At 34.8% G+C, this 16,980-nt stretch overlaps 1 protein-coding gene across 16 annotated transcripts in view; it reads right to left on the reverse strand.

Annotated features, from left to right (window-relative positions):
- The window catches only part of LRRC7 (leucine rich repeat containing 7), a 553,605-nt gene that overhangs the window by 42,284 nt on the left and 494,341 nt on the right, over positions 1 to 16,980 (reverse strand). For all 16 annotated transcript variants that reach the window (XM_074003903.1, XM_074003898.1, XM_005543054.5 and 13 more), the window contains one exon: positions 3,810 to 4,031. In XM_074003903.1, coding sequence (XP_073860004.1) covers positions 3,810 to 4,031 — 222 coding nt within the window. The remainder of the gene's footprint in view (positions 1 to 3,809; positions 4,032 to 16,980) is intronic.

The following is a 16,980-nucleotide window of genomic DNA, read 5'->3' on the forward strand; positions in this document are numbered from 1 at the left end:
ATAGTTCAGGCAGCTTTAATTAATATCATTTGACAGAGAGGGCATTGAGATCATGTGGTGAATTTTACAGTAAGATTAGGACACAGGACTCAGATTGGGGTCAGAAAAAATCTGACTTAAAATTCCAGCTTGGCCAATTACACTTTCCATAAATTATTTTCTCTCTGCCTTGGTTTCTTCACTTGTAAAAATAAAATAAGATTATTACGAGGATTAAATAAAATAGTATATGTTAAGCAGGCCCAGTTATATAATTAGTTGGACCTGATGCAAAATGAAAATGTGGGCTCCTTTATCAAAAATTATTAAGAATTACAAGATGGTGACAGCAGGGCATTAATCCAAATGCGGGGCCCTTTTAAGTGCAGGACCTTATGCAACTCTACAGGTCACATGCCTCTGCTGCCATACCTGTGTGTGAGAAATAAGAGTGTAAAACACATAGCAGGTGCTTAATATATGGTAACTGCTGTCCCTTTCTTTGCTATTTTCATTCAGATTTCCTTTCCCTGAATCAAAAAACATGTATTCACTGTAATCAGATTTTGTTTTACCTGTAGTATTTCAATAAGTGACTACTGTTTAACTAAAGTTTCCAAGGTTTACTTTAACAGAAATTATTGTGTGTTATTATACTGAGTAGACTTTCTTTGCACCACATTTATTGTGTCTCCTTGCTCTTAAAAATGTTGAATAATTTAGGTTTTTCCATATTGTACCTGACCAAATTTACCATTTGTTAGATAATTTAAATTGAACTTTGCTTTTCTCTTTATGGCTCTTTTATAGCACCACTAGAAATGTCTTATTAAAATAGAATGTTTTGATTTATATGTCCCAAATGTACATTAGAAATTTTATGTTACATCACTGCTCTTTACACTTAAATCACTACTCTATAATTTTCATGTGAAGCTCCATAAAGTCTTTACATGTTTTAAATGTTTTTCTCCATTTTTTTCCTTGTTAAATTTGGAATACAGGTCTTCTTTTAAAACACACAGCCACATATACTTACTAAAAAGGTCTGAATTTTCAAAAGAAATATAACTTAGGAAAGTAAAAAACATATGAAATAGTTTCATTATGAGAGTGAAATATATAATCTCTCAGCCTCTTTTAATGTTTTTTGGTTTGTTTTTCTATCTTTAGATGAAGGAGGTTGGGACTGATAATCATTAAGTTTCTTCAAATATTTGAATTCTTAAAATATTCTATTTCTTCTGTTTTCTGTTTCTATACCCTCAGTGCCAAGCTTACAGAGTGTGTGTGTGTGTGTGTGTGTGTGTGTGTGTGTGTGTAGAAGTTTATTATTTGACTCTCACAAATTCTTTTTGAATGTCGTTGGTGGGTAGCAATGCTCTCATTTTATCAGGAGAGAAACTGACTCTCAGGAAGAGTTAATAACTTGGCCAAGGACAAGTGGACAAGTGGCTCATAAACGTAAACATGAAACTAGAACTCCAAATTCTGAGACCTAGTCCTAGTGTCTCTTTCCTGAACACTAAGCTAAATGAAGAAGGGGACAGGTTAGAGAAAGAAAAAGAGATGAAAGAAATCAGGGTAGTAGTCAGTAGTGTGCTGGAAAATATTTAATAAACAACTGGTTGGGGTTGGGGGAGTGCCTTAATTCGCAGTGTTTGCTGATGTTCCTGGTATAATTTTTCCCACAACTTCAACCTATTAAGATGATGTCACTGAAGGTGTGACTGGGAAGAGGAGCACATGGCAATGTGCCAATATGAGCTGGCCAACTGCAAAAACAGCTTTAAGAAACTGACTCAAGATTTATAACGGGATGAGAGGTAGCATAGTTTGGGGACCAGAACTGGTTGTTTAAATGCCTTTAGGCTTTCTTTCACTCCAAAGTCTTTTTTATTGAAACATAATGATATTTGTATATATATTCATGGGGTGCATGTGATATTTTGTCACATGCACAGAATGTGTAATCAAGTCAAGGTGTTTAGAATATCCATCACCACGAGGATTTATCATTTCTCTATGTTGAGAACATTCCAAGTCCTCACTTCTAGCTATTTTGAAATGTACAATACATTCAAAACCATTTCAGCCTGAAACCAAGGCAGAAAAAACTGGGACACCAAAAGGTGTTATATTTAAGTCCCTTCCTTAACATATAGGCAGTTCTACAATTCTGAGTTATAGTTCAGACAGGTTTAAGCATTCAATTGAATGTTTCAATTTTATCTCTCAGTTTGAAAGGCACTTGATGTTATCAAGCTGGGAATGAAAACATTTGAGAGCTACTATAAATACATTTTTCTGAAATAATCATAATGTTCTAAACTCAATACATGTGTAAACTTTAAAACTTAGTAATTCTCTTACTAGTCAAACTTTATATAATTTACATATTTTTGAGAAATAGTATTAAAATAGCCTTTAAATTTGGGGTGTTCAGAATAACTGCATGCTAACACTAAACCTACTTTTCAATGTAGGTGAGAACAGAGAGCATTAATCTCAGTGGATTTTCAAATGCATTGATTCTGGGAGGAAAAAACCATGTAGCTTTTAATAAGAATAACTAAATCAGAGAACTCGCTTGAGTTATGATACTTGTGGGCAAGTAATATCTATGAACAATTTTTTAACCTCCTAAGATGCCTTTGGTAAAGCATAATTTAAAATTGTATTAACTTTTAAGAGTATCTGGAGAATTAAAAACCCCATATCATTATCTGATTAAAGGCACCTGTCTGGTTTATAATACCTTAAATTCAACACTTGACCTAGATTAAGGCAGGAGAGGGAGAAAATTATCTTTAAAAAGTACCTATGATTCTGAGAATGATTAGTACATAATCTAGGCTTCAGGAAGGATATTAAGAAATAGAGGAGATGTTTAAAGCCCCTGGAATCCAAATGATAAATGACTCTTAACAATATAAAGGTAAAATCTGGAGAATGAAGTTAATTTTGATATGTTTAGAAAGTCAGGTGAGGAGATACGTAAAACTTTGATAAGTAATAATAAAATGAAGCTTTTATAGACCATATTAAAAGTTAGAAAAGTCAGTAGGAATGTAGCCTATCTATCTGAATAATGAAATAAGAGAAATTAATTTTAAGAGTGTATTAAGATCTAAATGTTTTACTTTCTAAGATTAATATATTTCAATAGATGCAATCCCATTCAGTTTTCCAGTCCTAAGGAACTAAAACAGATTCTACAATGGAAAAGCAAACCTTAATTTTAGATAGGTTTGAAGAATGCAATTGTTTTCGCTACATGGCATTTATCAGTAACTTGAAGCATGTCAGAAACATTTCCCTTCTAACTGTTCTTTATAGTTATCTTCACATCTTCACAGCAAAGCTTTATCTCTGCACCATTCAACAATCCGAAGATAGGACTTTTAAAAGATATCTTCCCACAGATGGGGGAAATAAAACAGTTTACTTTCACACTGTAGGTTTCACCAGAGGACTTGGTAAACATACCTAATCCATTGAAGTCCTTTATAACATTCAAAATCTGTACTGTAGAGCTAAATTGGAGTGAGGAGTGGGTAGGACAGGGTGTAGGATAGTACTGGAAAAATTATTCCGCCCCATCAATTTTTCCTTTTGTAAAACGGGTATTTTACCAACCATAAATCCCTATATGTTGTAGTACTTAACCACTGGAAAGAAGGATAAAAGTCCCCACAAAGAGGACCCTACCCCATTCAACGTGGTGATGGCATTGTGTCCTGGACCACATTAACGAGGGAAGGCACACCATGGATTGTTTGGACTTTTCTTTCCTGAAAATTCATCAGTAATAAAGAAACACTTCTCACCTGCTCTGGATATCCATCCATACTCCTTTGCCCTTTCGTTTGAATTAAGCACCGTCCAGGTTGAGGTCCCCGGGTGGCCTGTGAAGAGGGGATCTGAATAGGCAATGGTGACTGAAATTGCTGAATGGTCACTTTGTTTATATTTCCTTCATATGGCTGCTGCTCCCGGCTGCGATGCTGAAGGCTTTGGGACCCCATCAACGTCTGGATATGGCTGCCTGCCTGTGGAGAAGATAATCTGTCAGGCAAAGATTCATGGTGCTGAAAGGATGTGATTAAAGTAGAAAGCATGTACAGAATACTTCTCTGGTAAAGCGGCACCATTTGGGCTCTCAGTCATGGCCGGAAGGGATAATGAAGAAACAGTAAGGGTCTGCCTACTGTGGTTTGTGAAAATGTTAATATTGGAGCAAGGTCACATTAAATACATTCATAGTCATCTGCTGGCTTGCCAGAGATAATTTTAACCTCACTTTAAAGGAACAAAATTCAGTTTGAAAAATCTCAGGAAGAAAATTAAGTCACAACTTAAAGGGAAGCTGTATCTGATATTTCATCTTGAAATATACCAGAGAGAGACAGAGAGATGTCAATATATGTAACACCAGGGGGGAAATGTTGGAAACAGTTTTCTGATTCGGAAGCAACTAAGTTTGTTCAGATGAGTATAACCAATATTTATCAATTATCACCATTATTCAAATACAGCCTTTGAAATCTCTAAGTTACATTAAAAATTAATCATGTGATAAATTCCTGTGGGGGCACTAGCTATGGAAACGTCTTCAAAATGAGCTCTCTCTGCAGAAGATCATCTGGTCATGAGCTTCCAGATGGATTAATCAGTACCCCTTATTTAAACGGATAATGATAATTTCTAAATTCTTAAAGGTGGAGGAGAGAGGGTATGCTTGCTGCGGTCTCTCATCTTTAAATGATATGATCATACCCCTACTTCTTTGTTGACTCCTGTTTTCTCACCTTCATTTTAGCACCAGCTCCTTGCGTCATTCTGTCTGATGTCTTTTCTACCAACCAAGCAAGCAGTTTTGTGTGTGAGCTGGTAAGCCAGAATATGCCTTTCTAAACTGAGAATGGCTTAACATGGAAGTCTAACATGGAAAATGAATGCTGATCATGAATAATTTTAAACATATATTTTAATGCTGTGCTTAGTACTTCACCCATTACTATTGAAAGATGTGGGGATTTATTTCCTGAATTCATTTTCTTTCCTATTGATCTTTTAAGGATAGGTGACATGAATTCAAAAGTGAATTTCATCTTTGAATTCATTAGCTAGGAAAGCTTGTGAAATTTCCTGACTAATCAAGATTTTTGATTACTACGAAAAAGTTAGGTTGGAGTCATAAAAAGATAATTATTAAATAAGTATTCATGGAAGAGATTAAATTTAATTATTTTAAAGTTTTTAAAGAAGAGCAACATAAAAAATACTATAGTGATAATGAAAAATCATTTGCAGAGGAAAAATATACTACTGGATTCCAAACAAGAGACAATTTCAAAAGAAAATATTCAAAATTATAATTTGGCAATATGTAAGGCAAAATAAACAACCATTTGATTATATTTTAGATGTCCAATTGACTGTCTTGGTATCATTTACAATTGTTTACATTCAAAAACAGTAAAGATATCTCAGACATGAGAAACTGGAGGAAAAGATGCAAAAAAGGGCTTCAGACTATACCAGCACAATGTGAAATCAATTATCAACCCAACTCTGTCCAACACATATCCAGTGATTACAGATCTATAACCTCATAAATACAACTAAGATAACCTCATAAAGGGCAAATCTGTGTTTCTCCATTATATCTATTCCCTTCTCAGAAATCTTAATGAAAGAAGATATTTCAGCCTTTTCAGCCATTCTAGAACATTGAACACCCTTGTGGTCAAGTTTTTCCTTATTGCAAATTCAATTCTTGCTTGCTGCCATGGAATATCTTTTCTTTTTTTTCCAGGGGGTGTAAGTTGCACTGTGTTTTTGTTTGGAGGAGAGGACAGCCATGATAAGCTCAGTATCACATTCTGATCTGCTGTATTATTTTTTTTTTCTTGGCAACGGAGTCTTTTTTCTGTTGCCCAGGCTGGAGTGCAGTGGCACGATCTTGGCGCACTGCATCCTCCGTCTCCCAGGTCCAAGTGATTCTTCTGCCTCAGCCTCCCAAGTAGCTAGGATTACAGGCCTGCATCACCATGTCCAGCTAATTGTATTTTTAATAGAGACAGGGTTTCACCATGTTGGCCAGGCTGGTCTCGAACTCCTGACCTTAAGTGATCCACCGGCCTCAGCCTCCCAAAGTGCTGGGATTAAAGGCTTGAGCCACAGTGCTTGGCCTGCGCTGCTGTATTTTGAATGAACTCACTGGCATGCCCAGTTACATAGCTAGAGAAAATGATTTCAGGAGTCAGAGGAGCTGGGGGTGGAACTATCTGACTGAGGGTGACTGGCCTGGCTACTGAGAAATCAACTGATTTTTAAGTTTACATCTGCTTCCACTGGCAGAATATTCATGGGTCTTCAGTCAGTGCTTGAACCAGTGCAAGTGACAACTGGCAGTTTAATTGAAAGTGATCATATAGATAAGCAAAGCATTTTTCCACCCAGATAAACTTAGAAGGATCCAGAACATAGCTTGGTTCCATGAAATATAATCTACATGAGAAAATGAATAACTGCTTATGGATTACTTTGTTGATTAGAGTATTATAGTACTAGTCTATTCAAGGGTGAAAAGCAAATGCTATATATTGGAGAACTATAATAGCCTTTGTTATTTGAATTTAGTTTTAATTTTTATTTGTAGACACAGAGGCTTACTCTGTCGCCCGGGCTGGGGTACAGTGGTGTGATCATAGCTCACTGCAGCCTTGAACTCCCGGTGTAATAGCCTTCAGACTTACTTTTCGGGTGTATTTTTTCTTCTAATAGGACAGGATGTGAGCTCAAGATTATGCTGATTTTGAACTCTTTGAGAGCAAGCATCATATTTTACTTACAGTTTTTTATTTATTTATTTTTTATTTTATTTTTATTTTATTTTTTTTTTGAGACGGAGTCTCGCTCTGTCATCCAGGCTGGAGTACAGTTTTTAATGACTGACACAGTAACTGGCATTTAATAAATAATAGCTACCACCCAAACACTCAGTGCAAATGTGCTAAAACACCATATACATATTACCTCTTTAAACTTTACAATAGTGTTAAGAGGTAATTTTTATTATACAATTTTACTGAGGACAAAACTAAGGGTGGAAGAGGTTAAGTAAATTTCCCAAGTAATACAACTGGTAACCTGACAGCACCATCATTTGAACCAAGTCTGTCTATCAAAGGTCGTCCTTTTAAACACTACATTATACTGCAACCCTTTCCCCGCAAATTGACACCCACCCCGATTAGTTGAACCATGAAGTGAAAAGGAACCATGAAAAGGAACAAAAGGATCAAGTTGTTGAGCGAGAGCATATATTATTCAATTTCGTTAGCAGCTCTTTAATTTGCCAAAAGGCAATTTCCTACTTAGTGGATTAGGTCTATCATCTGTTTTAGATGTTGCACATGTGACTTTGAGCTTTATAGTTAAGCAAATAGGATGATGCTTTTGTATTTAGTAATCTATTACTATGAAGTAATTAAGCTTATGCTCTTAGATGGCTTGGCAAAACAAACAATAGGCATGAAAGGAACATGCTGTAAAGTCATTCTGTTTGCAGCAGCAGCAGCAGTAGCAGCAGCAGTTTTTTGTCTCTCTTGGGCTATAGGCTGTGATGAATGACGTTGGGGAATGACAACTGTAGAAAGCAAAGAATTAACACAGTTTTTTGTAAAGTTAAACAAACGTCAATGACAAGACATCTAGAGGGACAATAATGGTTCAGAAGGACTATAAAGAGGAAGTTGTTTTTTACTGGCACAAAGGCTTGAGAAAAGTAATAAGGATGTTCATGATGAAGTTCAAAGAACTGATGAAAATGCAGAAAATGTAAGAGATTAAACTTATTCATGCAGAGGGTTAGCTGTGAGAACAGTGACTCATACTGAAGGGAAATTTGAACATGAAGGTTTCTGTAAAGCTTGTGCTACACATTTTGAATAGTAAAAAGAAACAGAGAAGATTTGACATTTGTTTGGAACTTTCAAGGGGAGGTTGGTTGTAAAAAATAACAAGTATTTGAGGAGAAGAGTGATGGAATATGTTGTTTTGAAGTTGACACCCTAAAAACTGTCAAAGTTTACAGGGAAAACTCCAATATCTATAGGACCCAAGAAAATACTTACGTCAAAAACCACAGAAAAGAATTGTTGATTTGATAGCAAATGGCACTGTTCATGCAAAATTCATCCCACAGCGAATCAGGCTTATTATGTGAAAGTTGGAAGTATTTGGGAGGTTTTGTATATTATAAAAGACATAGCTTTATCACTGTAAAAATGATTTGGTTTACGCCGTTCTTTTAAAAAAGAGTGTTAGACTGAGAAGTGTATTATGTTACCCAATTTGGTCATCTGTTTTATTACCCATCTTGGCTCTTGAACCACCTGGGCTTGCTTCCAAAAATCAAACACTGCCTTAAAAGATTACAATTTACGCCACTGAGAATGTTCAAAAGAACATAATTCATTCTCTAAAATTAAATCCAAAAGAGTTCTTAAAATGTGTGGAAGCAGAATCATCTCCAAAGCATATTTTACTTACTGATTTCGAGGAATTAGCACTTGTATAAATAAGTCAGTATCAGTAATTTTATAAAACAACAATAACAACAAAACCCAGGCCTATTACTTTCTATTCACATCATGTTTTCCGTGGCACCCCCACTTTTTTTAAAATGCAGGTTAGTTGTTAAAAATTAGGCCAGTAGGACATCTGCTTCCAGGTAGATGGGGTAGATGTACTTTGCCCTATTTCTTCCATGAAGTACAACTAAAAAACCTTGGGCATTACACATAAATGTAAGAAGACTATGAATAATAAAGAGAAGGCAGACTAGCTAGGGACCTGGGGAAAAAGTCACAGCATGGTGGTAAGTTCTCTGGGCTTATTTTTGTGTCATATATCACAGACTTGGAGCTGAAGAAGCAGACAATCTGAAAATGCCAGTAAGTATAAACAATGCTCCAACAAAAGTCTACTCTCTCTAACCAATGAATAGGAAAGATGCAGTCTAACAAGACAGAATGCTTTTAGACAATAACTCCTCCACTGAACACCATAGAGAAAAACTGTAGCCCCACCCTGAACAATGCCAGCAAAAGTCAAGTGTTGAACCTAGACTTCTACCCTTGTGAGGATGTCACAAGGCACACAAACACTTTTGCTAGAGTGGTGTTAGAAAAGGCAAGTAGGTGCACAGCATTCATTCCCATCAACTAGTAATAAGCCCCTCTTCTTCAATGGTGTCAGTGGTGACCACACAAGGAGTTTGGACTTCCACTCCTACCCAGCAGTAATGAAGCACCCTTTACCTTACTAATGAGGTGGTGTCAGAGAAGGCCTAGTAGAGAGTCAAGACTTTCCCCATCATCCAGTGGTAATGATGCTACCCCCACTAAATGGAGACCATGTGGGGAGATGAAACTTCCATCCTCACTTAGCAATGATGAAGAGCCTTTGACTCAACTGTCACTGGAAGCTGAATTGGAAAATTGGACTTCTGCCTTCACCTGGCCATAGCAAGGCGGCACCACACCCTTCCCCAACTGGAGTGGTATCAGAGAAAGGCAGCTAAAACAGAAGCTTTAAGTAAGATACAGAGTTTTATAACATAATATAAAAGTGCCCAGGTTTTAATTAAAAAAATCACTCATCATACCAAGAATCAGGAAGATCTCAAACCAAATAAAAAAAGACAATCGATAGATGCTCATACTGAAAGGACAAAGATGTTAGAATTATCTTACTTTTAAGACAGCCACTTAAAAATGCTTCCATGATCAATTACACACACACACTTGAAACCAAAGGAAAACTGGAAACCTTCAGCAAAGAAATATAAAGTCTCAGCAAAGATCTCGGGCATTGTAGCTCAACCCTGTAACCCCAGGATTTTGGGAAGCCGAGGCAGGTGTATCAGTTGAGGACAGGAGTTCAAGATCAGACTGGACAACATGGCGAAACCCTGTCTTTTAAGAAATACAAAAAATTAGCCAGGTGTGATGTGTGTCAGCTACTCGGGAGGCTGAGGTGGGAGGATCACCTGAGCTCAGGAGGTCCAGGCTGCAATGAGCTCTGATCACATCACTGCACTCTAGCCTGGGAGACAGAGTAAGACCATGTCAGTAAAAAATACATAAAAATTAAAAAGAGTCTCAGGAAAGAAACAGAAGATATAAAGAAGAAACAAATGGAGATTTTAGAGCTGAAAATAAATAACAAATCAAAAACTCAGTCAGTGAATAGGTTTAATAGCAGATTGTAGAAAACAGAGGAGAGAAACAGTGAACTGGTAGACAGGACAATATAAATTATTCAATCTGAATAACAGAGAGAAAACACGTTGACAAAAATATAAGCAGAGTCTTAGGGACCTGTGAGACTATACAAAAGTTCTAATAATAACGTTATCATGAGGAGAGGAGAAAGGAGTTGGGGCTGAAAAATTACATGATAAAATAATGGCTTAAAATTCTGAAATTTGGTAAGAGAAATAAACTTACAGATTCAAGAAGCAAGAATTCAGTAAGCAAGCAAGAAGCAGATTCAAGAAGTAAGAGTTCCACATAGAACAAACCCAAGGAAATCTATGAATAGACTCTGATATAGTTTGGCTGTGTCCCCACCAAAATCTCATCTTGAATTGTAATCCTCACAATCCCTATAATCCCCACATGTCAAGGGCGGGACCAGGTGGAGGTAACTGGATCATGGGGGCAGTTTCTCCTATGCTGTTCTGATAGTGAGTGGGTATTATGAGATGTGAGGGTTTATAAGCATCTGGCATTTCCCCTGCTTGCAGTCAGTCTGTCCTGCCGCCCTTTGAAGAAAGTGCCTGCTTCTCCTTTGCCTTCCACCATGATTGTAAGTTTCCTGAGGCCTCCCTAGCAATGTGGAACTGAGTCAAGTAAATCTCCTTCCTTTATAAATTACCCAGTGTTGGGTATTACTTCATAGCAGTGTGAGAATGCACTAATATAGACACACTATAATTAAACTTCTGAAAACTAAAGACAAGAAAAAATCTTAGAAGCAGCCAGAGGAAAAATCGACACCTCACATATAGAGGAAGAAGACTGCATAACAGTGGGTATCTTATTGAGAACCATGGATGACAGAAGTAGTGGCCTAATATTTTTCAAAGGCAGAAAGAAAAGAACTGTCAGCCTGAAATTCTATACCTGTGAATATATTCTTTAGCTATGAAAGGGAAATCAAAAGACACTCTCAAGTGAAAGAAAACAAAGATAATTTGTTGCTACCAGACCTATCTTAGAATAATGTCTAAAGGATGTTTCCTAAATAGAAAGGAAACGGTAAAAGAAAAACCTTGTAACATTAGGAAGAAAGAAAGAACATGGTAAGAAAATATACAGGTAAATGCAATGAGCTTTTTTTCCCTCCTGAATTTTTGAAATTATGTTTCATGATTGAAGTAAACATTATGTCACCATCTGATATGACTTTAAATGCATGTAGAGGAAATATTTAAGACAATTATTCACAGAGGAGGATGAACATGATGGGTTTCTGTACTTCACTTGAACTGGTAAACAATGACACAGTAGACTCTTGTAAAATATGTATATATAATGTAATACCAGGAGCACCCACTAAAAAAAGCTATAGAAAGAGACATACTAAAAATGTTATAAATATAAAATACTCAAAACTAAATATATAACACTAAAAACAGTATAAATAAAAATGGAATTCTGAAAAATGTTCAGCTGGCCTGCAGGAAGGAAGAAAAAGAAAACAGAAAAGCTGAAAAAAAACAAGCATAAACAGAAAACAAAAGATTAAGTTGAGACTTAAATCTTAATGTATCAATTCTTACTTTAAACGTAAGAAATCTAAATACACGAATTCAATTGATAGATTTTGGCACAGCAGATTAAAGAACATTACTTAACTATATGCAGATTATAAGAAATCACTTCAAATATAATGATATGGGCAGGTAGAAAGTAAAAGAATCTAAAAAGATACATCATGCAAATATTAATGAAAGAAAAGGAAAATGGCTATATTAATACCAGACAAAGTAGACTTCAGTGCAAACAAACCTTTATGAGAGACAGAGAGGGATTTTATATAATGAAAAACGATTCAATTCACCAAAAAAAGTAGCAATCCTAAATGTGTACACATTAAACAACAGAGCTGCAAATATTTTAAGCAAAATTGATAGAACTGAAAGAGAAATAGAAAAATCTAAATGTTAGTCAAATTTAACACCCTTCTCTCAATAGCTGATGGAAAAACTAGGCTGAAAATTATAAAAAAGGTAGAATTCAACAATACCATTAACTAATCATATCCAATTATCACTTATAGAATACAGATTCTCTTCAAGTTCCTATAGAATATTTATGAAGATAGATCATATCCCGAAACAGACAACAAAATTCAACAAATTTAAAATAATTGAAATAATATAGAATGTGTTCTTTAACCTTAATGGAATCAAACTAAAAATTAGTAACAGAAAAAACAAAAATCTTCAAACAGTTGAAAACTAAACACACACTTCTAAATAATCCACAGTTCAAAGAGGACATCTCAAGGGAAATAAATTAATATTTTAAACTCTAAGTAGGTGAAAGTACAATATATCAAAATTCATGGAACAGCTAGAGCAGTGCTGAAGAAAATTAATAGCAGTAAATTGCATGTATTAGAAAAAAAGATGTATCAAGTTAATCACTAAGCTCCCATGTCAAGGGCCTAGAAAAAAGAAAAGCAAAATAAACCCAAAGTAAACGAAAGGAAGGAAATTAATAAACAGAAGAGTAAAAATCAATGAAATTGAAAATGAATAACAACTGACAAATTAATGAAACAAAGAGTGGTTTCTTTGAAAAAATCAATAAAATCAACACACTTCTGGCAAGACTGGAAAGAAGAAAAGAAGGAAGATACAAATGAACCAAAATTAGGAATGAAGAGAGGATATCACTAAGACCCTTTAGACATAATAATAAAAAGGTAATACTACAAACAACTCTACATACATACATTTGACAACTCTAATGAAATGGACTACTTCCTTGAAAAACACAAACTACCACAGCTCACCCAATATAAAATATAGATAATTTGAACAGCTCTACAACTATCAAGAAATAAAATCAGTAATTTAAAACTCCCAGGAAAAAAATATCCAGACCCAGATGGTTTCACTGGACATTTCTACCAAATATTTAATTAAGAATTCTCCAGCTTGGGCAAAATAGTAAGACTCCATCTCTAAAATTTTTAAATAAAATATTAGCCAGTGTGGTGGTGCAGACCTGCCATCTTAGCTACTCGAGAGGTGGAAGTAGGAGGATCACAGTGAGCTATGATTGTACCACTGCAATCCAGCCTAGGCAACAGAATGAGACTGTTTCAAAAAAGAAAAAAGAAAATTCATACCAATTCTACGTAATCTATTTCAGAAAACAAAAGAGAGAACACTTCTTTATTTTATGAAACAAACATTACCCTGATACCAAAAAACAAAACAAAACAAAACAAAAAACCAAAACAAAGAAATAAAGGAATAAACAAAGGAAGGAAGTAGGGAAGAAAAAACCACTATAAACCAATATCCATCTTGAATATAGATGCACAAATCCTTAATAAAACATTGGCAATGAAAATTTAGCAATATATAAAAAGAATTATATACCATGACCAAGAGATGTTTATTCTAGTGATACAAAACTTGTTCAATATTTGAAAATCAACCAGTGTAATGCACCATATTAATGGGCTACAGAAGAAAAATTGTGATCATATCAATGGAAGCAGAAAAAGTATTTGACGGAATTCAACATCCATTCATGATTAAAGTGTTCAGAGAAATAGGAATAGAGGGGGAACTTCCTCTACTCAATAAAGAGCATCTACAAAAATGTATAGCTAATATACTTAATGGCAAAAAACCAAATGCTTTACCACTAAGATCAGGAGCAGACATAAATGTACGCTGTCACTGCTCTTATTCAGCATAGTGCTGAAAGTTGTAGTCGGTGAAATAATGGAAGAAAAGGAAGTAAAACACATGAAGATTGAAAAGAAAGAAAGAAGCTGCTCTTATTTACAGATGACATTGTCTAGATAGAAAACTCAAAAGAATCAGCAACCAAAAAAATCTAAAACTAATGAGTGAGTTTAGCAAGGTCATGGGATACAAGATAAACATACACAAATCAAATATATTTATGTATGCTAGCAATGAACACATGGACACGAAAATTTAAAATGCAATACCATACATAATCATTCAAAAATGCAATACTTAGGTATAAATTAAGCAAAGCTTGTATAAAACTTATAAGCTTAAAACTGCACTTATATACTGATGAAGATATCCAAGGAGATTTAAATAAGTGGAGAGACAGACTATACTTATGGAATGAAAGACTTAAAAACTAAAGATTCTCTCCAAATTGATATACCAGTTTAATTCTTATCAAAATTCTAGCAAGATTTATATCTCAATACATATGATTATTCTAAAATTCAGAAAGACAATGAATCTACAATAGCTAAAACAACTTTGAAAAAGAAGTATAGAGTGAGAGGAATCAGTCTATCTATTTTGAAGTTTATTAGAGTTGTAATCAAGAAAGATCATGTGTTACTGTATTTGCAGAGGAATAGACACATAGACTAATGAAATAGAGCAGAGAACTGATAAATAGATCGACAAAAATATGTCCAAATGATTTGAGACAAAGATGCAAAAGCAATTTAATGTAGGAAAGAATCTTTGCAACAGATGATGCTGGCCCAGTTTGACAGCCACAAGCACAATAATTGAACTTTGACTTATGTCTCATATCTTATATCAAAATTAACCCAAAATAGATCACAGACTTAAATGTTAAATGCTAAGAGAATGAAAAAAAGTCAAGCTACAGAGTTGGAGAAAATACTTGTAAATCATGTATCTGATAAAGGATAGTACCTAGAATATATGAAGAACTCTCAAGCTCAACGGTAAAAAGCTAAACAATCCATTTAGAACACGGACAAAAGATACGAAGAGACATTTTACCAAACAGGATATTCAGAGAGAGGCAAATAAGTACCTAAAATGATGTTCAACATTATTTGTCATTATGGAAATTCAAATTAAAACCACAATATTTGCATAATTCACCTCATAATCTGAGTTAATTTTCATTAAGTGTATATATCACTACATACCTAACAGAATGACTAAGACAAAACACAGTGCCAACACCAAATGCAGGAGATGATGAGGAAAAACTAAATTACTCACATATTGCTGCTGGCAATGTCAAATGGTAGAGCCACTCTGGAAAAATGTTTGTAGTTTCTTTACAAACTGAACATGCAAGTACCATATGATCCAGCAGTTGTATTCCTGGGCATTCATCCCAGAGACTTATGAAGACAGGTTCACACAAAAAGGTGCGCACAGATGTTTATAGCAACTTTCTTCATAGTAGCCAAAGATAGAAAATAACCCAGATATCATTCCATGGGTAAATGATAGACAAACTGTGATATATCCACACCATGGAATACTACTTGGCAATAAAAAGGAAAGAACTATTGACACATACAACAACCTGAATAAATCTCCAGAGAAGTATGCTGGAAAAGCCAATCCCAAAAGGTTACATACATACAGACCCCATTTATATAGCATTCTTGAAATGGCAAAATTAAAGAAATAAAGGGGATTACAGAAATGCCAGGAGTTAATTAAAAAATAATTATACACACAGTACAGATAATATAGTCTTTGGAGTCAAACGAACCTGAGTTTTATTCCTTGCTTTATCACTTTTTAGTTATGCAATCTTATGCAAGGTACCTAAGATTTCTGCTTATCAGATGAAAATGCAGATATAATAATTAGTGCTTAAGAGAATATTGTGAAGATTAAAGAAGATAACGTAATACACTGAGTGTATTGCTTGGGATATAGCATTCTAATGGCAATGAGAACAAAAAGTTCTTATCTGCAGTGCAAAGAGTGAAGGTCTAACTGTCTGGCTACAGCAATAAATAACCACTGGAAAAAACTGATTTTAAACCTGTTGTAATTAATCAATAACAACTTGCTTTAGAAACTGCACTTGAAAGTCAACCAGTCAGCAACAGTCTGACTCAAGTAACCACGCTTCTCCCAGTGAAAGTTTTGCCAACTATTCTTAAATAGTCTAACTTCTGAAAATCCACCAATCACTGAGCTCCTTGCTTCCTGAAATCCTATTTAGCTCAGAGAGGTTGTACCTTGCAAGTTATTTGTATGCAAGCAGTAAATTATGCATTCTGTTTCAGATGTTGAGACGTGGCCTCTTTTATGGATGGGGACAGAATATATAATAACTAACTAAATACATTCTGCCATAAGTCAAGATGATACTACTTACTCTGCACTATTAACATGACTAATATTTTAGGTTGCTGTGATTCATCTTTGTTTTTTCACCCCTAGATATCTCCATCCCCATCATTGTAGATGTTTTTAATACAATCATCTAGGTAAAGAGAGGAGTCGGTATTCATGGATAACTAATTCAAAGAGATGATAACTCATGACTTTGGTCTCATTAACAACGTATTGTTAGGAACAAAGCTAAGTGAAAGTTAGCTTATCCATAATTCACATAGATTTATATCCAAAATAATAAAAATTATAATAGCTACCATTAATTAAACACTTATATAACAGGCACTGTGGTAAGTATCTTACATCATAATCATAGTTAATTTTCAAAGCCACTCTATAAGATAAGCATCATTGTCTTTTCTTCTTAGATGGGAAAACCGAGAAGCAAAGTTTAATATGCTCAAGGTCCAATAAAGACAAAGTTAAGGTGAACATTTCTCCTGAACTTTTGCTTAAAAGAAAACAGAAGACAAGATCTTAGTAAGAACTAAGAAAAAAAGCCGAGTTTTTTTTTTTTAAATTACAGTTTACTACATAGTTTAGTGTATCACCTATGCAAG

Source organism: Macaca fascicularis, chromosome 1 (assembly GCF_037993035.2).
Source record: "Macaca fascicularis isolate 582-1 chromosome 1, T2T-MFA8v1.1".
In the NCBI taxonomy this organism is placed as follows: Eukaryota; Metazoa; Chordata; class Mammalia; order Primates; family Cercopithecidae; genus Macaca; species Macaca fascicularis.